The sequence below is a fragment of the Corvus brachyrhynchos genome, unplaced genomic scaffold (genome assembly GCF_000691975.1).
Source record: "Corvus brachyrhynchos isolate BGI_N302 unplaced genomic scaffold, ASM69197v1 scaffold46, whole genome shotgun sequence".
NCBI classification, from domain to species: domain Eukaryota; kingdom Metazoa; phylum Chordata; class Aves; order Passeriformes; family Corvidae; genus Corvus; species Corvus brachyrhynchos.
In genome coordinates, this window is record NW_008238838.1 from 4,625,979 (window position 1) to 4,649,432 (window position 23,454).

At 50.7% G+C, this 23,454-nt stretch overlaps 1 protein-coding gene across 1 annotated transcript in view; it reads left to right on the plus strand.

Moving 5' to 3' along the window:
* The window catches only part of TRIM29 (tripartite motif containing 29), a 23,185-nt gene extending 1,186 nt beyond the window's left edge, over positions 1–21,999 (plus strand). Inside the window, exons 1-9 of the mRNA XM_017738526.1 lie at positions 1–19; positions 6,919–7,014; positions 8,169–8,402; positions 8,729–8,927; positions 11,987–12,070; positions 15,297–15,356; positions 16,365–16,466; positions 17,434–17,513; positions 19,954–21,999. The exon at positions 1–19 is cut by the window's left edge and continues 1,186 nt beyond it. Coding sequence (XP_017594015.1) covers positions 1–19; positions 6,919–7,014; positions 8,169–8,402; positions 8,729–8,927; positions 11,987–12,070; positions 15,297–15,356; positions 16,365–16,466; positions 17,434–17,513; positions 19,954–20,016 — 937 coding nt within the window. The 3' untranslated portion in view covers positions 20,017–21,999. The remainder of the gene's footprint in view (positions 20–6,918; positions 7,015–8,168; positions 8,403–8,728; positions 8,928–11,986; positions 12,071–15,296; positions 15,357–16,364; positions 16,467–17,433; positions 17,514–19,953) is intronic.
* Positions 22,000–23,454: the final 1,455 nt, after the last annotated feature.

Below are 23,454 nucleotides of genomic sequence, written 5' to 3' on the forward strand. Positions count from 1 at the left end.
GCAGTCTGCAGATCCCAGTGTCACACCGCAGCCTTTGCTCCCCAGCCTGCAATCTCCCCTCAGATCATGGCTGGGATGGAATCCCGGGATGCAGTGGTGGTGGATGGGAAGTGTTTAGTGGAGAACTGATATTGCCTGCGTGCTGTTGCCATGGGATTGTCGTTCTCCCAATCCTGGCTGGAGCAGCACAGCGCTGGATTTAGGGATGGACAACCTGGTTTCCAGCGCACCTGACTCTCAGCAGAAGCTGAATCAAAGCCAGAAATGCTGAGTTTTTAAAAATTATTCTTGAGTTTTGATGGTGTTCGTGGGGTGTTACCCACAGAAAGGTGGGCATTGCTCAGGGGCAGGACCTCCACAACACAAGCTGTCAAACCAGTGGCTGCTAAAGTTCCTCATGGGCACTAATAACGATTGAAAATTGCTATCTCAGCTCCTTAGAGTGAGATGAGGTTTTGGATTTTTTTTTTTCCTTTTCTGTTGAGCCACACCTACGGAAAGAGTCTTTTGAAGCTCAGATAGGAAAAAAAAAAACAACAAACCCTGGTGGCAAGCACAAAACCTGATCATTTCCCCTGAAGTGTTACTGCAACAGGTTTAGAGGATGGACATCCAGGGAGATTCCACTAATGAAATGTCTTTCAGCTTTGTTTGCCTAAAGCCTCCTGTTGTTTGCTTTCTGGGTGGATGAGGAGATTTCACTTGTTCTAGCAAAAATCAGGGGCTCACCACGTTTGTTGCTGCACATCCCCTGTGGTAAAAGCAGGACCCAGCCTAGAAACAGGACAGGAGAGATGGCAGAAAGGAGACCTGTAAAATAATAATTATATAAAACAATGTGCCTGGAGTCACACAGTCAGAACCTGGAAGAGCACTAAGATCTCCTAAACCCCAAACCAGTGCTGTGATGTGGTGACCAGGCAAACACAGGTTCCTGCTGTGAGAAATTCTTGAGTTCCCTTCATGGGAAGAACAATTTTACTCTTTCTAGGGAGCTGGGAAGATTTATCTCATCAGCCTGAAAGAGCATCTTGTGTAGAGCTTATCTCTGTCTTCTCTGGTCTTTCCTTGCCGTGTCATCTCCAGCTTGCAGCCTTGCTGAAACCAGACAAAGCCTCTTCCATGTCTCAGCCAGCCTTTCCCAGCTTCCTGCAGGGCTTGTTTGTTCCGTAATTGCCTGTCCTCGTGGTTTTGATGTCAGCCCTGAACACTGCAGAGCTCTAACATAAAGCTGTGTCTGGTGTCTGCCGGGGTGTCCAGTTCCTGCCCTGCAATGAGGGGAACAGCTGCTTCCTGAGGAAGCAAAGCTGCTGAGATCCTTCCCCCTGTGGCTGGATACACCTCCAGCACCTTGATTGTAAAGAGGCGACCGTGGATGAGCAGAGAACTGTGATTCAAATGGTGTTTGATTCCTCTCTCAGAGTCCTTGAGTCCTTAGGTCCTCCTGCACTGGCTCTGCCGCTGCTCGGCCTCAAGGAGTTAGGATTTATCAACATGAATCATGCACATGTGCAAGTTTCTCCTGACAACGAGTTTGATCTTGTTGTAACTCGAGCGAGCATTCACTCAGACAAAAACAATTAGCACGAAAGCTGTTGCCTACAAATGTTTGTTCCCAGCCCTGATTTATTCACCAGAGGTGGAGCCTCAGCAAGAACCACAAAGAGCAATGAATATTTCCAAGCCCCTGGTGTGTAACACCTCTCCTTATCAAATCAGCCCAGCTGGAATGTGACCACAAATTGGGAGAGTGGCTGGTGCTGCTGCCCTTTTGGAAGGGATAAGCAACAACCCCACGCCAGGTCACCCCTATCCCTGCCCTGTTTTCCCAGCTTGGCATCCCAGCAGCTCCAGAGTAGCTTTAAAACCTCCAAATTCTTTCTGCCACTGGAGTGGTGACCAGAATAAAGCTGTGTCCAGCCAGAGCCGTTCACACAGTGCTGGATGTCCAGGACTTATCTGCGAGGATTTCCTTGTCCCTGGCTGCTGTGTGACTCCAGAACTGGAGAGAGTTCCAGAACTGGAGGGGGTTCCAGAACTGGAGAGGGTTCCAGAACTGGTGGTTGTTTCGCTGCACTGCCAGCCTGGGCGCTCAGCGATCTGGTGGCACAAAACTGTCACAGAATAAGCTGGGTTTAGGTCCATCTGCCCTTGAGTTCTGCAGGATTAATGCAGCTTGGAGCCTCTTTCAGGAGCCTGTCTTTGCTGTAGGCCTGTAGGGAAGAGAGGAGCTGTGCTTTGGAGCTGGGAAAGACCCTTCTGTGGAATTAGGAAACCCTCCTTGTCTCATGGAGCAGACAGAGACGGTGCAGCCCAGGAGAAGAGGAATGCAAACAAGCCAGAACAGAGACACCTATAGTTAGGCCTGATATCTCTGTCTCAGACAGAGAACACAGCAGCATCTTCCACTTTTCAGGAGCCTGGGGTGAGAGTCACTCACCCCCTGTTCCTTTTGAGCAGACACAAGTGAAAGGCACAGGGACTCAGACAGAGACATTTGTCCTGACTTCCCACCCTGTGCTATTTGCGTATTTTACCCAGCAAACCTTTAATGCTCTCCCCAGATCCACTTTGCATTCGTTTCCTGCTGCAGATTTAAAGGAAAAGTAACAGTTTGCAGCAGAACCAGTATAAAAAACAGCCGAGGAAAGGGTTGTGAGGCTGGATAATAACCACTGACACTTGAAAAGTGAGAATTCTCCACAGCAGCTCCAATAAAACCCTTGATTTATCAGCAGAGCCAGAGCCCCCCTTGGAGCCAGCATCCTTCCTTCTGGAAGGGGATCCTTCATCCCAAACCTGTTTTACAGGCCTGCTCTCCAAAGGAGACAACTTCACCTCTGCCTGCCAGTCCCAGAGCTGTAAACAACCTGGCACTACCTTCCAGCACCAGCCTTGGTGCTCAGCATGTCAGGCCAGCTCTGCTGAAAAACTCTTTGATTTGGGCTTTTTTTCTGTAGTTATTTATCTTTTAAAGCAAAGTTCGCTGTGGGTACAGGGAAGGGCTGTGCAGGAAGGGGAGCTGGTGTTCCTCCTTCCCACAGAGCAGCTTTGAAAAGGGGGAGATTTCACAAAGGCTGAGCCAGGCTTTGAAGAAACAAAGACGGATCCAGAGGGGTTCCCATCTCTGCACCACTTTCACTGAGCAGAGAACAAACAAAATAAAACCCTGGAAGGGTTTTGGGGCCTTTCTCGCTGGCGCAGCGCAGCTGTGAGATTTTATCTGCATCAGCTGTGGTTGCTCTGTGGACATAGCTCGGAATAGATGCTCTTTCCCCAGAGTTACCTGCAGGAAGGGCACTCTTCTCCCAGCTGGAAATCTAGGAAGTGACTGTGATTGGAGCAAAATCGCCTGTTTGCCCAAATTCTGCATTAATCCTCTACACTGAGGGAAGAATCCAGGGAAAATCCACTTGTTTGCAAGCAAGGAGTTCCCTCCAAGCTGTGCAGGGAGCCTCAGCTCCTGCAGTGACATTTTTGCAGAGTGCTGGCAGAGTCTCCAGAGGTTTTAGCCCTCTGACACCACAGAAACTGAGATGGGGAAATGTCATCTTAAACCCAGCAGCAATAATGTCTCAAACAACTCCCTGACTTTTCAGCCATGGCACCCACATGGACAACGAGTTGGAACAGCACTTCTCCAGCTCCCTGATTTCCTTGGGATGCTGCTGGCAGGTTAATTAGCAGAGCTCTCTCTCCCAGGCTGGGGACACTGGGGTGTTCCCAGGGCATTAAGGGCATGATGCTGCTTGTGCTGCTGCTGCCTTGCACAAACCACTTGCATCATCGTGCAAGGCTCGTCATCTCCCATCTGCAGGTCCTCCACGGCACCAGGGCTGGGCTCAGCTGTGCGTGTTTGGATGGACGCTCTGAACTTTCACTGAAGCCTCTGAACTGCCCTAATTAACTGAGGCTTTAATAGGGGATCCAATCTTAGCTTGAAGGTTCTCAGTGCCTGCATTTCTCAACCAGCTGTGCTCAAAAATTGTCTGCATCTGGATTTCCTGGATTTCCTCCCACTGTTCCTGTTATTTCTGCTCTGGAGGGACCCCCACGATGGGGAGTGTTGCTGTTTTATCTCTCATTGGGATTTTCTGAACCCCAGATCTTCCAATGGATTTGTTCTGGGTGGTCCATCAAGGATTTTTGACCCTGAAAAATCTGAGAAATATGAAGGCAGATAGGAGTTTCCTCTTAGGGAATGAAGCTGAGGCACCGCCTGTCCCTAATACCTGTGACCCCCCCCACTGTAAATGCCTATTTGTGATACACATGGACAGCTAAAGCAACCTTCCAGACAAAAAAAAGGTCTTAAAACCATCAGGAAATCACCTCCTGAACCCCTTGATGTTGTGCTCCACCTCCAGAGCACCCTCCCTGAACCCTGCTGCCCATGCCACCAGTTTCTCCACTATTCCAGAGTCTCCCCAACACCTCTCTTTAACATTTCTTTTCTATGTTTAAGGTGGTTTTTTTGTAGTATTTTTAAAATGTTTTGCAGTACCACACACTCACACCTCCCTTCACCTCCCCTGCCCTGGCTGCAGCCTGTGCTGGTGTTTCCCCTTTGCCAAACCTGGCTGAGTGTGGGATTTGCATCCTGGCTCTTGGGACCATCTCTGTAATTCCCATTTGCAAGTCAGAAATCTCGCTCCAAATTGCTGAGTGGCTCTGCTCTTAAATGCTTGTTACACCCCATACCAGCAGCACCCAAACCACCTTCTGGGGGATGTTTGAACTGCCGAGAGTCAGGATCACTTCTACAAATCATAGTTCCCAAAATTCCTTGGAGACCCATCTTAATTAAAAAGGACTAGAAAAGCATAGTTATCACCCTCTTCCAGCCATCACCTGATTTTTTTTTTTTTCCTGCCATTTTCTCTGCAAATCCCTTGAGTTTGGGAGTGTCTGCATGGCTGTGAAAGTTCTGCTCTTCCCCAAAAATTCCTTCCAGTCTTTCTCTGTAGGATTTCACTCACGTTCCTATAAGGATGTCCTGATTTTTGGGGATGAGGAGGGAAATAATTGCTCTGGAGATGAGTTTTTACTTTGCAAACAAATAATTCCACCTGGATGTAGCTCTGGGGCTCAGGGAAACAACTGGAATTTGGGTGTCATTTCTCACATTGGCTAATGCAGTGCAATGGATAAATGGATCTAAAATATTTTTATCTCATTGCCTTTCCCTGCTGTGCAGAGTCTTGATGCACAGGACATCTCCCACTGCACGTGGGAATGGAAACCAGCAGGAACTCCTCCAAGTCACTGTCTTGAAAATGTGAAAATTACGGGATCAAGCTCCTGTCTTTGTTCTTTTGACCAGTAGCAGAGCAAATTTTCTCATCTGGAATCCAGTGTGGGTTCCCTGGTGAACCTGTGCCACAAAATCCTTTCCTGTGAAATCTTGAACCCCTGGAGAGGGTGAGAATCAGCTCATGGCAGCCTTCAGGCCGCTACTGAGGGTGTGTGGATAATATTTAGACGGCCAATGCTCTCCCAACTCCTAAAAACAATTTGAAGATGCAGCTTTTGTGGCACTGAGACACCTCTGAGCACGCTTCCCTTTTTTCTTCCCACTTTCCTTGTGTTTTATAAGGCAACAAAACCACCATCCAATCATTCTCCCTCCATAAATAGGGATTTTCTAAATTGGAGCAGATGGGGTTGGTGCTCTCGGAGCAGCTGTGCTGGATTCCAGCTCCAGAGGGTGTTCAGACACTTGTCTGGCATCAAGACAAGAACTCCTGTCTGGGCTGGTTCACAGCTTCTTCCCTGCTCTTCATTTCAAGTGGAGAACTGAAAACTTTTAAATTCCTGAGGGCAGCTCTGATCAATAAACACCCACATTTTCATGTTCCATTACGTTCTTGGACGGACAGCTGGAGTGTGAGAGTGGATTTATCCATCCACGCCTCTAACCGTCCGCCTGAATTTAAGTGGTTTGGGTTAATCCTACAATTTTCCTAAAGATCCCCCGTGAACAGCGGGTTTTGAGCACTCTTCTAACATGACAGAATGCAGGGGATTTCTGCCAGCTCCATAGTTCCTCAACAGCTCTGGGCTGGGTGTCCCACAGCCAGATTGCCTCTGGCCACGGCTGTGACCAACCTGCACACCCGTGAAATGCAGAAATGCACCAACAAAGGCATCTGTGGGGCAGGGATGGTGAATGGGAACGACCTGGAGTTAACGGGGCAAGGCTTTGCCAGCATCCAGGTCCTGGGCCGATCCAGGGAAACAATGATCTGGGGAAATGGTGCACGGCTGCCCAACCTCCATGGCTCCACTGCCACAAATTCCTGCACAAGTCCCTGCTCCGAGCTTCTCTGGGAAGCCAGTGCACAACGAAATGCAAATGAATGCCAGCGAAGTTGCTGATCTCAGCCCAGCAGGCTCTGACTACACCTCTTCCCTCCTCCTTTTGTGGCTTTTTTTTTTTTTTTTAATTTTTTTCCAAGCATTCCCCTGCTCCATCGCTACATGAAAGCTCTCAATTCAGAGCAAATTAATCCACGATCCTGTCTAAACAGAATTCCTGCCGGAGGCATCATCCTCTTGTTGCAACACTCGTCAAACGTCATTCCGTAATTACATGAAAACTGTTATTGCTGCACAGGCACACCCTGGGCTGGGCCCTGCTCTGCACACACAGCTGAATTTTGAAACAGCTCCCTTCCCCTGCAGCTCATGACTCCCATGTGATTAAAAGCAGCACCCTGACAGCCTGGGAGGTGGGTGCTGCTGCTTTGCTGAGGGAGCTGACTGTGCTGGGATGCTGCCCGCTGGCAGTGCCGGCAGCCTGGACCTCCCCGCTGCTGCTGCTGTTGAGCACAGCAGGGCAGGCTCGGGGCTGTTTGAAGTGGGCCACCCTCAGCCCCAGCTCACCAGGCTCCCTCTCTTCTCCTCTCCTCCCCACAGGCTGAGCTGTCGCTGCAGAAGGAGCAGCTGCAGCTGAAGATCATCGAGGTGGAAGATGAGGTGGACAAGTGGCAGAAGGAGAGGGACCGCATCAAGGTGTGTTTGAGATGTTAAATTCACCTCTTCCTCCTGTGATCACCGATTTCTTTTCTCCTTCTCCTCCTTTCCTCAAGACATTCAGCTCTTCCTCACTCCATCCTTCCCTGGCCTCTATCTCGTCCCTATCCCAAACTCCAAGCCAAATCTTGGAAACAACAACTCCCACTGAAGGCGTCTTGCGACATTCCCTGCGGGGAGATCAAGCCCTGTTACAAAACCAAGGCACCTCCCTGCTCTGGCTCCTTTTTTAGGTCCTTTATGGCCCTTCCATCACCAGTAGCCAGGCAGATTTAGAAACAAAATCCACAAATAACCTGAAAAAGGGCTCTGGGTTGCCCAAACTGAGATAAGACAGCAGGAGCAGATGAAGTTACCCCAACAAACATCTTATTTATGGTGGAACAGCTTCTTTCCGTGCCGAGAGAGGGCTCCTTTATAATTCTTGCACCGTGGTGAGGGTTGGAATGGAGTCATGGTATTATTTTTTTCATTTATAGCCTAACTGAATAAAGCAGTGAAAGCACAAGTTGGAGACACCCCAGCAAATTTGCATAATATTAATAGGCAAAGCCATTCTTCTCCCTTTTATGTGGTGCAAGCACATTGGCTCACCAGCTCTGCTTTTCATCTGCTTTATTATTACTATTATTATTATTATGATTACTGGAAACCTGACCTAGAAATGTTGACTCTCAATATAGCTACATCCCCAGTCCTCCTGAGGAATGTTTCAGAGGCACCTCGAGGTCAGGCCTGTAAAAAGTGTTTCAGCACCTTTCATCCTTTGAAATGGTGGGAATTTAGTCCTCAAATTGTCCAGGAGCCAGAACCATGATTTAGGAGGCTACAGAGTGTTTTTAAATATCACCTGTGAGTGCATGAATGAAATAAGAGATATGCTCTTACCCCTGGGAAGGCAGTGTCCCCTTTGGATTGCATCCATGTGATCACTGCAGGAACAGGTATTGCTTCTCTTGGCACAGCTTTCCTGCAGCTAAGACTTGCACAGCTGGAGTTTCCATAACCTAAAAGCTGAAACCTTGGATTTATCCCCCCCTGTGTCCCTCTAGTAGCAAAGAACTCTGTGAAATCTTAATATTTTCTTTCTCCTCTTTCCTGCTGCCTCCTCTGTCTGCCCCTTCCCCATCCAGAACTACACCACCAACGAGAAAGCCACGGTGGACCAGCACTTCAAGGAGCTGATCCGTGACCTGGAGAGGCAGAGGGATGAGGTGAAGGCTGCCCTGGACCAGCGAGAGAAGATCGCCTCGGAGAACGTGAAAGAAATCGTGGATGAGCTGGAGGATAGGGCGAAGCTGCTGCGTGAGGACAAGGAGAACAGGGAGCAGATCCACCAGATCAGCGACTCCGTGCTCTTCCTGCAGGTGACAGAGACCTCATTTTCCTTTCCTTTGTCCCCACGAGGACAGGATTTGTCCCAAAGACAACCCCAAATAAGTGTGAGATGTGTGAACCTTCCCCAGTTCACTGCACATCCGTGTCAGGGGTTCACCTGGACGTTTGGAGCTGTCTGTGCTCTGGTGGGTGAGGAATGAGCTTGGACATGCCATGGCTGCAAACCATGGGCAGAACATTTTCCTGCCCATCTTCACTGCTTTCCTTTGCACCTTTGGAGTCTAACAACAACCAGTTCCCTAGGATCTATCCTCTTATGCTCCTCATTAACCCGTGATCCCTCTTTTTTTGGCAGGAATTTGGGGCTCTGATGAGGAATTACGTGCCCCCTCCATCCCTCCCAACCTACAGCGTGCTGCTGGAAGGGGAGAGCATGAGCCCATCCATGGGGCTGCTCAGGGATGACCTCCTCAACGTCTGCATGAGGCACGTGGAGAAGATCTGCAAGGCAGACCTGGGCCGCAACTTCATCGAGAGGAACCACATGGAGAACGGTAAAATATCCCAAATATTCCCCTTCCCTCCCTCGCTGCTCCCCTGGAAGGCAGGGTCAGGGGAGATGAGGGCGATGAGGATGATGAGCAATCCTGGTGAAGAAGAAAGTCAGCAAAGACCTGGGGGAAAAGTGGGAGTAACAACACCTGCAGCTGGAATGAATTCTGGAATATGGGAGTCATTAGAATATGAATTCTGGAATATGGGAGTCATTAGAATATGAATTCTGGAATATCAGAGTTATCCTGCCACTCCTGTGTGGGGATGGAATCAGTAGAACTGCCAGGGAATTCAAGTATCTCATGTAGGGGACCAAACTGGCCCCAGTTCCCTGGTTCATGTTAGGGTTTCATGTTTAGGATTTAATGGGTTCCACCAGCTCCTGTGTGGGCTCAAGAACAGCCTCCCTTCCCTCCTGCCCTGTGCCACTCTGCCTGTGCCAGGCTCCAGAGAGCCAAAAAAATTTTCCACATGGGAAACTCCACAGATCTGCTGAGGCAGCTCAGTGCAGGGAGAAGGCAGTGGCAGAAGGGTGAATGTGGGATGGCGAGTCTGAAATCCTATTTGTACACTCGGTTAGCACATGTGGGGTGCTGGTGTGACATCAGATATTACAACTGCAGGGTTTCAGCCTCTGCTTGCCTGGCTGGAACATGAAATACCCTGCAAGCACCTGTCACTGAAAAGGAAGTATTTGAAAATCTAATTTCCCAAGTCAAAAGGGCTCCATTTGGGTGTTAAGCTACAACCTAAACTGGAAAAACTCTGATCATACTCCCTGTTCCACTTGGGAGAGCTTTCCTGCCTGCCCTGATCCAGGATGTCCAAGGCATCCCCACACCTGAGTGATGTTTAAGGAGATCTTTAAGGTGCATGCAGAGGTCACAGCCAACACCACAGCACCAAAATTAATCTTTCAAGTTTATAACCCACTTCCTCCCAATTAGCCATGAATAAAGGCCTTGTCTTGCATCAGGCTCACACCTCAGATTAGGCCAGGGCACCACGATGGGGCTCTGCTGTCTGCACTTCCCAGCTCTCCCACAAGCAGCCTCTGTAACCCTGGGCAGGTTGCTTAATCCCAGGGATGGGAATGAGTGCTTATCTCACCTGGCTGCCGGGAGGATGTAATCTATCAGTCATTGAGGAACCCCAGCAAGCAGGACAGCAGCGGGTGATGCGAGGAGAAATGGCACCCTGCTCTTCCAGGGGGATGTGGGAGCTGGAAAGGTGCAGGAATAACCTCAAGGCCAGTTCAGACAACACAAGCAGCTGAGGAACTGTGCTGCAAATCTGCAAATCGCTGTTAATTCGCTCAAATTCAGTGTTTAGTGGCCATCCCTCCTGTATCTACACCTTACACTGCCCATTCTCCATCAAACAGGAGTCAGATGGACCAGATCCTTCTGGACCAACCTTTCAGGAAGGTCAGGGGTCCCACTCCAAGTGCTCAGGATACACAGCTAGAGGCAGGTTTTTAAAGCTCTCCTGCCCTTAAAGTAGCACCAGAAATTGAACCTTACTTATCTTTCAACACTGCAGCATTCCCATTTAAATTCTCAACACTCCACGTGCTCCAGATTTACTGACAATAACTTGACATTAATAGGTGTCAAAAAAATTTGACAATAATTTAATATGAATAGATGACAAACAAATCCAAAAATCGCTTTCTGTGCATTTTCCTTCCTTTGTTCACCTGAAGCTGTGCAGAATTTCCATCTTCTGGGATGGGTTTTGCCAGCCCTGAACCGTTTTCCTTGGACATCCTTATAACCCAACAAGGTTCTGCAGCTGCTCAGTCCTGGTAGCTCAGGATAAAGCCTGATTACTTCTTGATTATTTTATTTGGGGTCTCCTCCATGCTGGTGATGCCAGAAGCCCTGATTGTTATTTGAAATCCATGGAATTCAAGTGCCAAAACCATTTTTAACTCCTGCTCTGCAGAAACCTGGGTGCTTCCAGGAGCTTTAGCAAGGACACAGCTTGGAGTGTGCCTAATGAAAAGTTGGGAACAGGTGGGAAATGTTATTTATGGCGAGTCCCAGGAGCTTCAGAGCTCTCCCTTCTCCAAGCCACAGTGACAGATGAAAGAGGGCAGCACTCTGCATCCACTGGCTGCAAGGGAATTAAATCCATTAAGGAACTGTGGAGTTATTAACTTGGACTCCCCCTGAGTCACTGCAACAAATTCATTTGCAGCTGGCTTGATCTTCTACTGTAAAACACTTCCCAGGAAGAAATCTTCTATTAATGGAAAGAAACCTGCCTAATAGCAGACTCCAAAGGGAATCCACGTCCTTTCAGTTGTCATAACAGGTGCCTACGTGGCGAGGAGACAAATAATCAGGGAGCATTCAGGGAGCTTAAATAGCACCGGAATAAATGGGAGAAATAAAAGAAAAGTTTGTTCAGTGACTTGAGAATCAAAGAGTGGAGCTATTTAAACATGAAAACCGAATTTACTTCCTCGCAGAGAACAATAGGTTTACAGAGGCCTTCAAAGAAAGTGTTTTTATGAGCAAGTGTAGTGCTAAAGCCTCATTTCCTGTGAATCAGTGTCAGAAATCCAAACCCAGGCTGTGTAGGAGTAAGTTTGATCCATGAAACCTGAACCAACCACCCTTGTCCAAGAGTTTAGAGCTGCTTGCAACACAGCTTTAGCATCTTCCACTAAAAACTGGAGAAGCCAAGCCATTTAACCCTCCCAGAACTGATTTCTGCAGCTTTAAATAGTGGCGGTTCTCGATCAGCCAGCCCTGTGCTCAGGTTAAACGCACAAAAGGAGCCAAACTCAAACTTCTGAAGGCATTTTCAGCCACACAACAGTATTCTGGTAAGAAAACACCTCAACCCTCAGGGCTCGCTGTGGCTTTTAGGAGATCCTGTGTCTGCTGAGAGGTTGAATCCTTCAGCTGGGCTCCGCCTCTGAGGGAACCTTTTATGTTCGACTCTGGGCAGCTCCAGAGCTGCTTTAGCTCCCAGCCAAAGATCCCACAGGGGGTTTAAAGACCACCAAAGTGCCTCCCCCAGCTCACGCCCTGCTCTGCTTCTCCAGGGGACCACCGGTTCATGATGAACAACTACGAGTGGAACCAGCCCGACAACCTGAAGAGATTTTCCATGTTCCTGTCTCCCAAAGGTAGGGCACCCCAGAGGTGGGCAGGCTCCCTTCCAGCTCAGGAAAAGAACTTCACTGATGATATATCCCAAAATTTCCTCTCCCTCACACTTCCAGATCCAGCCCTCTGCACTTCCTCTCTTCAGCTTACAGAGCTTTGACAAGGTTTTGCCTCAAACAAGGCAGAAAAGGTTCTCAGCTTTATGGGGAAGAGCTGGAGTGACTGAACGCTATCCAGGAGTGAATATAGAGGAGTTTTAACAGGGGCTACCAGGATAAAATCAGAGTTTTTCTCCACCCAGAGCTCACCTCTCTGTGCTATCAAGTGAAAGCTGCACTAAGGATTAAGATTTTACTTTCACCACCAAACATAATTTTCCAGGGAAAGGACGGAAGAAGTGAGGAATGTGTCCTAATAAAAGGCAGGAGTCTGGAGTTCCTCTCTGAGCTCTGACAGCAAGAGCCCTGGTGATTTGTTATGTCCCACGTGTTGCACGGCCACTGCAGGATGAGCTTTTGGAGTGAACCAGTGTTTCCAACACATTCAGCTCTAAAATCCCAGCTGTCATTCCTAAACTGGCATCCAGAGCGAGAAGCTGAGAGCGCTGAAAGCCCAGGCAAGGCGAGGAACAAAAGAGCAGGAAGGGTGGCACGGAACAAGGAACCACATTTCAGCCCTGCCCGGGTTTGCCAGGTGTCTCCAGCTCCCGTTCTGCAGACAGAGGGTGGGCAGGGATGTGCCAGCAGTGAGCAGGGACACTCCCTGCAGGCACATTCCTGCCCTGTGCTGGGGTTTCCTGAGGATAACCCAGACCCCAACACTGAGCCCTTTGTCGGGATTGCCACTGGGCCCTTCTCCTGTGCCCTCAGCCCACACCTGGCAGCCCTGAGGATGTTGTTTGGAGCAGGGCTGACATTCCCATTTCAGTGCCAGCAGGACTTGAGCAGGGCTCTTCCCAACTTCAGGGGCAGAGGGGCATTTTTTTAGAGTTGGGTTTGTTTTGCTGCTCAGCTGCCTCAGGGTTTCCAGGCCCTGTGCTGCCAGGGAAATCCTGCTCAGACCACAGACTCAGCCCTGCACCCAAAACTTTCCAGCCCCAGGGGAAGTTTGAAAATAATTTCTAAAACTGCACAAGCTGAGCCTGTCTCTTCCCAAAATGTGGAGCTTTCAGGTGGAAACGGCCCCAAAGGCATTTAAAGAGTGTGGCAGGGGTGTGGTGGGAGGAACACTGGGCAATGTCATCCCACATGTGTCTGGGACGGAGATGCTTCCCAGCCTGGCAAAAAGGAAGGGATAAAAAGAAGGGAAAAGCCATTTTGGCAGTGCCACAGCATGGTCGGTGCTCTCATGAGTGCCTGAACCTCCCTCTGCTGCTCTCTGGAGCTGCTGGCACCTGGGAGAAGAGGCTCCTGCTGGGATCCAGCATCCCAACCTCCTGAAGGTCCAGGAGGGATCTGCAGGCACTGCCAGATCCAGGTAGTGATGAGTGTCCAGAGCAGAGTGAGGGCTGTACAACAATTCCCCTCTTCCTGCAATGCATTTCTGACTGTCCAAACACTGAGGGATCGTTCATCCCACCTCCACATCCGCGTTTTCTTGGAAACACAGACAATGCTGCCTTCCAAATTACTCATCCTGTGTTTTCTACCAACAAAGTGACTTTGGCCAAAACAACCGAGCTCATGATCGCACACAGAGCCTGTGCTGACGAACAGACCTCAGCAGGGTCAGGGCTCAGGGGTGACAGGCAGGATCCAGCTGCTGGAACCACACTGGTGGGGATTTGGGGAGCAGGATGAATCAGTAGGCAAGGCAGGAGATGCGACCATTTAGCTTGCAGGCTGGCTAGCCAAGGATTACCTGATGAATAATGCAACATCCCCATCATCATTTCACTCTCTGGAGCTCTCTGCACCCTGTCCCCGTGTCAGCGAAGTCCAGCAGTGCAGCTGATTGCATCTTTGCTAAGGAATCCCATAAAACGGGAGGAAAAAGCGAGGACCACCCTTGGCATTGTGTAACAGGCTCGGAATCCTTCAGTATCTCATGGCAGTTTTGCTACACACCCTTTTTCTGGTGAGGCTGGGTCACTGCAGATTCTGCCCCAGGCCACAGTGGAAAGTCTGTTTGCTGGACTGAGGAATGCTCTGTGCTAATTACAGCAGCCCAAACTGAAGAACTGCTTGGATTCCAGCTGAATTTGTAAGGTTTTAAGCCCTGCATAAATTCAAGGAGACTTCCACTGCTCTTGTTGTTAAAGACAGTGTCATAATGAGTGGCTTCACACTGAAAGAGAGGAGGCTTAGATGGGACATTGGGAAGAATTTCTTCCTGTGAGGGTGGTGAGGCCCTGGCCCAGAGCAGCTGTGGCTGCCCCTGGATCCCTGGCAGTGTCCAAGGCCAGGTTGGACGGGGCTTGGAGCCACCTGGGATAGTGGAAGGTGTCCCTGGCTGTGGCAGGGGGTGGAATTAGATGGTTTTTAAGGTCCCTTCCAACCCAAACCATTCTATGATCCCACATTTGCTTGCAGGGATGACAGGATGGGGCAGAGGGGAGATATAAAACGTTTCAAACGCTGCCTCAAAGACAGAGGAACAATCTGTTCAACTGCTCCACGCTCCTTTCTGTCCTCTCCCACTAAGCTTTCTTCTCCTGATGTGTCAAACAGTCTGGCCAAAGCCAAAGTTGGAAAAATCATCTTGAAAGTCTTTGAATGAAGAGTAGATGGGACTCGGGCACAAAGAGAGAGAATTGTGTAAACAGAAATGCATCTTAAATAGAGAAGCAGCCCACAGGATGGCAGCAGAGCCGCTCCAAGAATCCATCTTCTTTTTGCTTTCCCAGTGCCTCCCAAAAGGGCTATGGCAGCACCAGTCTGCATCGTGGTGGCACCCTGGGGCACACGCCTGGCACAGGGCAGAGGGATGTTCCTGTCCTGGTGTCTCTGCAGCTCTGAACCCAAACCTCTGCCTGCAGATCTCTCATGTTGAGTAGCCAAACCTGAGCTGGCAAATTGCTGCAGCTCTGTGGCACTGAGAGCTCTGCTCACTGCAGGAGAAGCCTATTCCCCATTCCCTAACACCCAGGGATAAACCCCAGGTTCTCCTCTGCTCCCTGGGCCCAGATTTCTGCTTTGGGGCTGCTCCCAACTCGGTGGGGACCTTTTCCTAGAGCAATGCCAGGTACAGGCCTCTGGGCCAGCTCATCAGGAGCCAACTGCTGAACTGGATGCTCTTGTTTTACAGCCAATTTCAACCCACGGTCATGGGAATTTTCCTCCTTCCAAGCGACTGAGGAAACACTTGGTACGGGTAATTCTGCCTTCAGTTTGAGAGGATCTAACCCCCCGTGCCACAGCTTTCTGCCTGACTAACCCACCTTTCCTGCTGCTCTCTCAGCTGCCCTGGCACCTGCCAGTCCCAGAGCCAGCTCCTGGCTGGGCTATCAGCCCTGTGTGCACCCACCCGAGCCCAGGCTCTCCGTGCTGTGCTCACAGGAGGGAAAGGCATCCCTGCTTCCCGTTGTTTGCACAGAGAAAGGAGGTGGAAAACACAGGAGCCAGTTTGCAAAGATCCCCAGATCCTGAACCATCATTCAGAACACTCTGGAGGTTGTGGCAGAACCAGGAGGAGACTCCAAATACTCTCAGAAGCATAAGGTGCTTCTCTCCATCACACCTTTTACCAATAAGTTCTCAAAGACACAGCCTGGCCCGTGTTCATGCCTTTTCTTCCCAGATCCCCATCTTCCTTTCCCTATATTTTCCTCCTTTGCCTCGTTCCTGCAAGGTCCAGCCTTTCCCTTCACGCTGGCAGCAGCCATGGCCACCCTGCCTGGGGGAGCCCTGGTGACTCAGGGCCACACCTCGGCCCTCCCTGCTTTCCATGCCACAGGCAGGGCTGTGTCCCTCTCATCTCTCAGATTCCTTCTGGCAGCCAGGGCCTGACCCCGAGGAGGCCAGGAGGGGAAGCGTTGCTTTAATGTCAGTGGGGTTTGAATGAAGCCTCCACTGCCAGGAGGCAAGGGCAGCGCTGGAGTCGTCCCTGCTGCCTCTGGAGGTGCAGGAGCTGCTGCTCCGCGGCCACACCTGCACTTGGGGCTCTCAGGAGAAAGGCTCTTCCCTGCCTGGAGCACTGGGATCGCTCCCACCCACTCACAGCTGCCTGCTCCCATCTGCCTTTTCTCCCTGAGAGAAAAGGGACAGGGCTGTCCCTGCCCACGCCCCCCGAGCCAGGTGAAGGCAGCACCACAGGTGTGTTTGGAAATGCCCCCCTGCAGCCCCCTGGAATAACACAACTTCTTCTATCTTCCAGTAGGCAATGGCACTAAGCTGCCTTTTCAGTTCTCCTCGGTGGGACAGAATCCGCCCGGTGACTTCAGCAAACAGTCTGATGGGAGCCTCTTCACTAAGACCGGTACTAGGAACTGAGTATTCCCCTTCCTCCTGCCCCTTCTGAGGTGACAAGCCCCCTAATCCTGCTCTGGCTTCCCAGAGCATTCCCACACCTTGGCCTGACTGCCAATCTCCCAGGCACCTGCACACGAGCGACTCTGCTGAGCCAGGGCGACAAGGAGTGTTAAAAACTATTACAAAGTTTTGTTTAGTGAGCAGGTGAAGTGATTTTAAATTTTGTTTGGGATGGGATAAATTTTAGATGATTTTCGAGGAAGGCACCATGGCCATTCGCCCCTCTAGCTCTGTCACTGAAAAACAACACAAACAGCACAACCTTTAAAAAAATATATATTCAGGAGCTGCCTGTCCTCCTTCACCTGAACCAAACCCCCCATTCACCATCTCATCGTCCTCTCGTCACTACCCACGGGTCCAAGGGCGCCAGAGGTGGAATCCAAGAGCACCAGAACCTGCTCAGAGTCAGGTCTGATTAACTGGAGATGGTGGGGCAGGGCCATGGTGCGATGCCCTGACACTGGCTGTGACACAGCAGGGCTGCTGGCACCCGTGGGGCAGAGCAGAGCCGGGCGGCTGGAAGGGCTTAGGGCTTATCAAGCTGCCAGAGGAGCTGCAGAACCCCAGGCTCAGCTCTTTGCACTAATTAAACAGCCTGTGGTGCTCTCTGCAAGAGTCACAATGCTGACTTTGGGACTTGGCCTGAATTTAATTGGTCTGATTGCATTCCACCTCTCTGCATTCCTCAGACGTTTTAATTAGCCAGCCCTTCTTTCCTGCCTTTTCCTGCCTGGTTGGATGGTGGAAGAGGCACCGTCTGATGGCTGTCGGCTGCATTTCCATGTTGAGCAATGCAATACTAATGAGGTGGCACTTCCAGTCCTGCTGCTGGTCCTGGCGCTGGCCAGGGGACACGGGGGTGGTGGTGGCAGGGGCTGCTCTGTAACTGGCTGTGTTTTGTGTCGTCACAGCCTACCCCTCCATAGTGAGGCACCAGTCTGCAAAGGTGACGCCACAGACATGGAAATCCTCCTCGAAGCAGTCTGTATTGGTAAGAAAAAGCTCTGTGGGGGGGAGAGATTCAGCCTGTTCCAGGGAGGCTTCAGATGCAGGGATGGGTCCTTTGGAGGTGGGGAAATAAAGGCTTCAACCCTATTCAGGATGCGGATTAAGCCCCCAGCTTCCACAGCTCTGGGGTGTGGGAATAATCAGTGCTGCAGAATTGATGTTTGGAGAAGGTTTTGGTCTAAAATGTGATGCAGAAGATAGGAACTGTGCAAATCCTGTAAAATGATACTGAGAGGACTTTTCCTGCCTGCAGGTGTGCTCTCAACACCCACTCTGTGTCACTCTGTGACATCCAGAATGTGTAAATGACACCAAAGACAACCACATAAAAGCGCCTTGCTGGTCATGCCCTGCAGTGGGCAAATGCAGGATCAAAGATGAGGGGTCCGGCTGTGATCAGAAATCATCACAGCATCTCCGAGCCACTCGTTTTACACTGATCGTTGTCAGAGGCCCAGGCCAGGGATGTTTTAGGGCTTGTAGTCTCAAATACACAACCAGGGAATGCATTGCCTCAGGAACACCAAGTTAATCTGGTTTTATTCACACCGCACTGCGTTAAGGCCTTGCATGATCTGAATTAAGATTGTCGAGCTTTTGCCCGCACAGATGAAATCTTACATGTGTTTTTTTAAATTTCTGATTGCACATTTGTGGGAGATTATTTACTGTTCCATGGAAATGAGACCTGCAAGGAGCAGAGGGTCAGGAATTGAGAGCATTCCCACACTGAGGGAAACACACAACAGGTAGAAAGCGGCTGCAGCTGGATCTGCTCCATTTTCCAGGCTCCCCAGGAGGTGAATCCTGTGGAAGGGATGTTCCTTGGCAGATTCTTTCAGGAAATCTAGCCTCGAGCCTTTGAAGGTGCTGCAGCAAAGCAGCAAAATTCTGCCGTCCCTTCTGCCTTGGGTTTGACCCTCTAAAACATCATCACCCACATCCACTGTGTGTTCCCAGTGATTTTTCCTTAATCCCCACAGAGAAAATCTGGGTAACTGCTCCCACCATTGCCTCCCTGTCTCCCTTCCCCTGCCATGCACACATCTGTAATGACCATTTTCTTTTTATAGCCAATATTCACCACACAGCCCTGAACCCAACAACTGAGCTGATAAATATGAGCATTTAAAAGCACCAAAATAGAAATACACACTCCAGGCTGCAGGATCTCTGTAGGAGCTTTTATGGTCTATTGGGCCAATAATCTGGCTTTTAAAATAGCCTTAAATGTGTATTTAAGTAATATACCTTCTAAAAGGTCTGTAAATACAAATTTTCACAAAGGATTGTGCTGTTTAAGGAGGAAGGTCTTTTTCATGCCCAGGGAGCTCTTTCAAATGAAGCCCCCCCTCTTTCATATCTTAATTATGTTGGAAATTAAAGCCATGAAATGAAAAGAATCTCGACAAAAGGGAACGTGGAGCAGGAGGTGTTGAGCGCTGAGCAGGGAGATGGGCTGGGTTTGCTCTGCCCGTGCTTCCTGCTGTTCCTAATATTAAATAGGGCTGCACTAAACGGGGCCAGAACATTCCTGTGGGCCCTCTCCCACCTTCTGCACCTGAGAACAAACCCAGCACACACTGGACATTAAAAACCCCCTCTTTTCCTGATTTCCATGGTCATTCCTTCAGTGGTAGGAGGATATTCCCACCCAGGCTGCAGCCAGTGATCCCAGCAAAGAAATTGGCTGCTGTTTTTGCACCAGGAGGCTGCACAACACAGCCTTGCCACGTGTTGCTCCTTGAAATGGGGCAGATCAGAGTGAAATTCCAGGGGCAGGTCCTGATGGGATGAGGTTCACTCAGGGACCGCAGCAAACGGAGCTGGAGAGGCAGAAAATGCCAATTCCTGTTGGTTCTGCCCCACCTCTCCATTTATATTTCTGTTTACACAAACATTGGGTGCTGCAGCGCACGGAGGCACCAACCAACGCTGCCCCACTGTGTGGGAATTGCCACGCACAAGAGTTTGGGGTTTGCCCGCCAGAGAGCACAAATAAACCCCACACAACTTGCATAACTGTGCGTGGCTCCCAGTGTGACAGCTCCCCTGAGCTGTCAGGTTAGTGAGCAATTAAAACACACTGACAGAGGCATAAAAATAAAGGTGACGTTCCCCTTCTCCCTAAAAAAGCCCTCTCATCAAGCCGTGAGTCACAGTCTGAGGTTTTACATGAGACATCGTTTGGCTCGGCAGCAGGGGCCATGCAAAGCACGTGTGTAAATCAAAAAAAGCCCAAAGTTGTTTGCATTTGATGGCTCCAGTACCTCCAGGAGGGGAAGGAGGCAGTGCTGCTGTCCAGAAGGAGAAGCTGGAGGTGCTGGGGCAGGAATTTGTAAGATATGGATGGATGGGTGAGGTGTAGGAGGTCAGGAAGAGGAGGGGGGCTCCAACTGACGTGCCCCAAATTCTCCTTGCAGTCACATTACCGCCCCTTTTACGTCAACAAAGGCAACGGAGCCACCTCCAACGAGGCACCCTGAGGATTCCGGGAGAGCTGGCAGCGCTCGGAGTGGAGACTCAGCTGCGGATTTTCATGGATGTACCCGCTACTCTCTTAACCTTACTGCTCTAATCTCTGCCCGGGACAGGGGAGGTGCACGAGGGAATTGCCTTTCCCTGAGGAAACCAGGACTTTTCCCCAAATCACCTGCTCGCCTTGAGAGCTCCGCAGGCCTTAACAGCGTAACCCCGTCCTCTGCTGTCCCCTCCTTGTCCCCTCTCTGTCCCCAGCTGCTCTGCCCCTCCTGGGAATTGTGGATGCTTGGGTGGCACCCCCTGCTAGGCAGCTGTCCCCCTGTCCCCAGAGCTGTTAAATCCTGGTGAAGGCCCCAAGCTGGCCGTTCCCAAAGCTCTTCCCAGCACAGAGAGGTCCCAGGCTTGAGCTCTTCCCATACCTCTCCACCCTGGGGACACCCAGCTCCCGCTGGGATCAGATCCCCTGGTGGCATCAGGCATCCCCAGGGTCCTCCAGCAGCTCAGCTCTGCTCCTCACCTGCCAAAGAGGTCCAGCAGGATCTTCCCAGAGCTGCTGGAGGAGGCCAGGGAGGCTTTCCAGCCCATTAAAGTGCCCCTCCAGCCACCTTTTCAAATTAAAAAATAAAAAGCAAATCCATCCTAGTAACAGAAGATTGATTAGATGCCATAGGTGGTGGGTGCTTTTCTGGTTTGTGGTGGTTTTTCTTAATTCCCCTAAACCCAAATTGATCTGCATTCTGTTGTTCAGCTATTTTATATTTTTTTCCCTGCAGTGGGCAATGAGAATTACTGCCGCAGCTTTTTGCTCAGGATCATGTTTTTGTATTTGTCCCCTGGACAGATGAATCACATCCAGGGCTGGATAACCATTCCATGATCTCCCTGAGGTGATTTTCCCTCTCCATGGACAAGCTGAGGGGTTCAGTCCGTGCCGTGTAGGGCAGTCAGGGGGAGAAATGGGATAAAAGCCCGTAAATGGTGAAAACCAAGACCTAACAGCTCCTTTCCATGGTTTGCTCTATTCAGGCAGTTTTGGAATGGCTTTCCCCCCACTTTTTCCTGCTTGCAGCACCTTGCTGAGGGAGATCCCACCTGAAAATTCCTTCCTGGCTCATCCCTTCGCAAAAATACTCACGGCTTTGTAACCCAACACCTCACCCCAAACTCCTGGGCCTGAACGTCTGTTGCTCCAGAGAACTTGAAATGTCACTTTATAATGAGGGTTTTTTTCCCCATAAAGACCAGAGAGGGAAGAGGCTGGCGTGGTAGGGCAGGATGCAACAAAAGGGACGTGCAAAAAGGGATGGAATTGCTGGGAAAAGCACTGAGGGCTCTGAGTATGTGTGTGAAAGGATAAAACCAGCCCCCTCCGGGTCTCACTGTTTGTTTTGCCCCTGAGCAGGTCCAGTAAAACCTTCCACCACCTCCTTCCCATGCTCCAAAATGTGGGCATGACCCTTCCTCCTCCTCCAAAGCTTGGATGTTAAAATCCCCCCGTCCCTCCCTGCCCTGAGGAAGGCTGGGTGGTGCCAGCCGGGACCTACCTGAGGACACCACTGTCCCCTTCCTCCCGCTGTCCCCTGCCCTCTCCGCACCCCCACAGCCTCTTTGCTCCCCTTCCCCTCCCCAGGGGCCTTCCCAGCCCTTGCACACACGAATTCCCACAAGGAATGGAGCTGCTCCCCATTTGCCTCAGCCCTGGAGGACGCCCGGCCCCCGCTGGTGCCCCCCAGCCCCTTTTCCCCCGGGATGGGGCACATCCCAGCCCTGTGGTACCTCTGCTTCCCGGGGGGGCTTCCAGCGAGCCTTTGAGGTGTGCAGGAACTGTTTTGATCATGTCTTGGTCAGCAAAGCAAGAAGGGTTCCACCACCTCCTCCTCCTCCTCTTCAGGCAGGGCACGGCCGCGCTGGCGATGTAAACGAGGCCCCTCACGTGTGCACCACGCTGCAGAAATAAAGGAGAAAGCTCCATGTCTGACCAAAACCAACGGGGTAAGCTCTGTCCTTGGCGTCTCTGTGCTCTCAGTGAGGTTGAGTCTCCCCAGATTATCCTTTATGTGAGCAGCAGGCTTGGAGAGCCCATCTTCCCACCTCTGTTTCACTGCTTTTTGGGTATTTAAGGGCAGAGGAAATCCCCACATCCTTGAGGGCCAGAAGCTGATGGATGCATTTCCAGTTCCCAAGCATTGGTGCCACAAAAGTCCTTCCCTGCAAGGGCATTTCTGAAAAACCCCTCAGCCTGTGCCTGAGTTAAACCTCAGTAGCTCCCACTGGAGGAAAACACTTGGTCCTGTATTCACTGGCCAAAATGAGACTGTTTTGCCCCAGCCCAGAGCTGGATCTCCTCAAGAGGTTGGTTCTGGGCACCACTGGGACCCTCCACCCACTCAAGCCCTTCTGGGGACTTCTGGTTCTGCTCAGTTCAAAGGTCTTGTGTCCATCACAGCATCTCCTTCCTCTGAGGGAGAGGGAGAGACAAAACCCCTGTGGGGTGCTAAAGATGCAGATTCAAGGCCAAAACCAAGGAGATGTAGCACTGACAGCTGGTTAAAAGAGCAACTGTACATCCCTCTGTGTGGACAAGGGTTATTCACATCCCCAGACGGATGAAAGCAGGAGGATTTCCAGAGGATTCCTGGCATGTTTCTACTCCCAGGCACTAAACACCAGCTATTTTTCCCCAGACATCACCTACACTCAACCTGAAGAGCCAGGATCCCACCAATTCACCGAGGAGCCAGTAAATCCTTCTTGTTTACCCCACAAGGGAGTTGGCAGAGGAGAGAGCTCAGCTCTTTCCCATCAATTCCACTCATTGCCTCCATTACTGTTATTACTGTGATTAAAAAGCAATCACAGAGAAATCTTCTTCCTGTCCTGGAACTGCTGCAGAACGTCTCAGTTCCACCACGGGAGCAGGAGGAGAATGAGTTACGAGCACTCCCTGCGCTCCTGGGCTCGGTGACACCAGGAAATGGTGATGGAGCTCCTGGCCTGGGCAGTGAGCAGGGCTGGAATGGAGTAATGAACCTTTTTGATGCAGGAGGGTTGGATTAAATGGGCTTTAAAGGGTCCCTCCCAACCCAAATTATTCCATGATTGCCTAAGGAGTAGCAGTGATGGGTCTCTCCCTGGTCCAGCCAGGGAGTGGGGGTGTAGGGGATGCTTGGACACCCAAAGGAGCTGTCAGAGCAAGGCTCAGGGACACCCACAGGGTAACTCGGAGTGAAACCAGTGGCTGTGGCAGCTCTGCGGTGGGGCTGGGTCACGGAATCACAGCATGGTTTGGGTTGGAATGGGCCTTAAAGGTCATCCCGTTCCAAGCCCTGCCATGGACAGGGAAGCCAGCTGCTAGGCTGGGTTACTCGAGGCAGGAGGTGGCTCTGTGGACAGTCCCAGGATGGATCCCGGGGACAGGAGATGGCTCGGGGCCAGTCCATGGG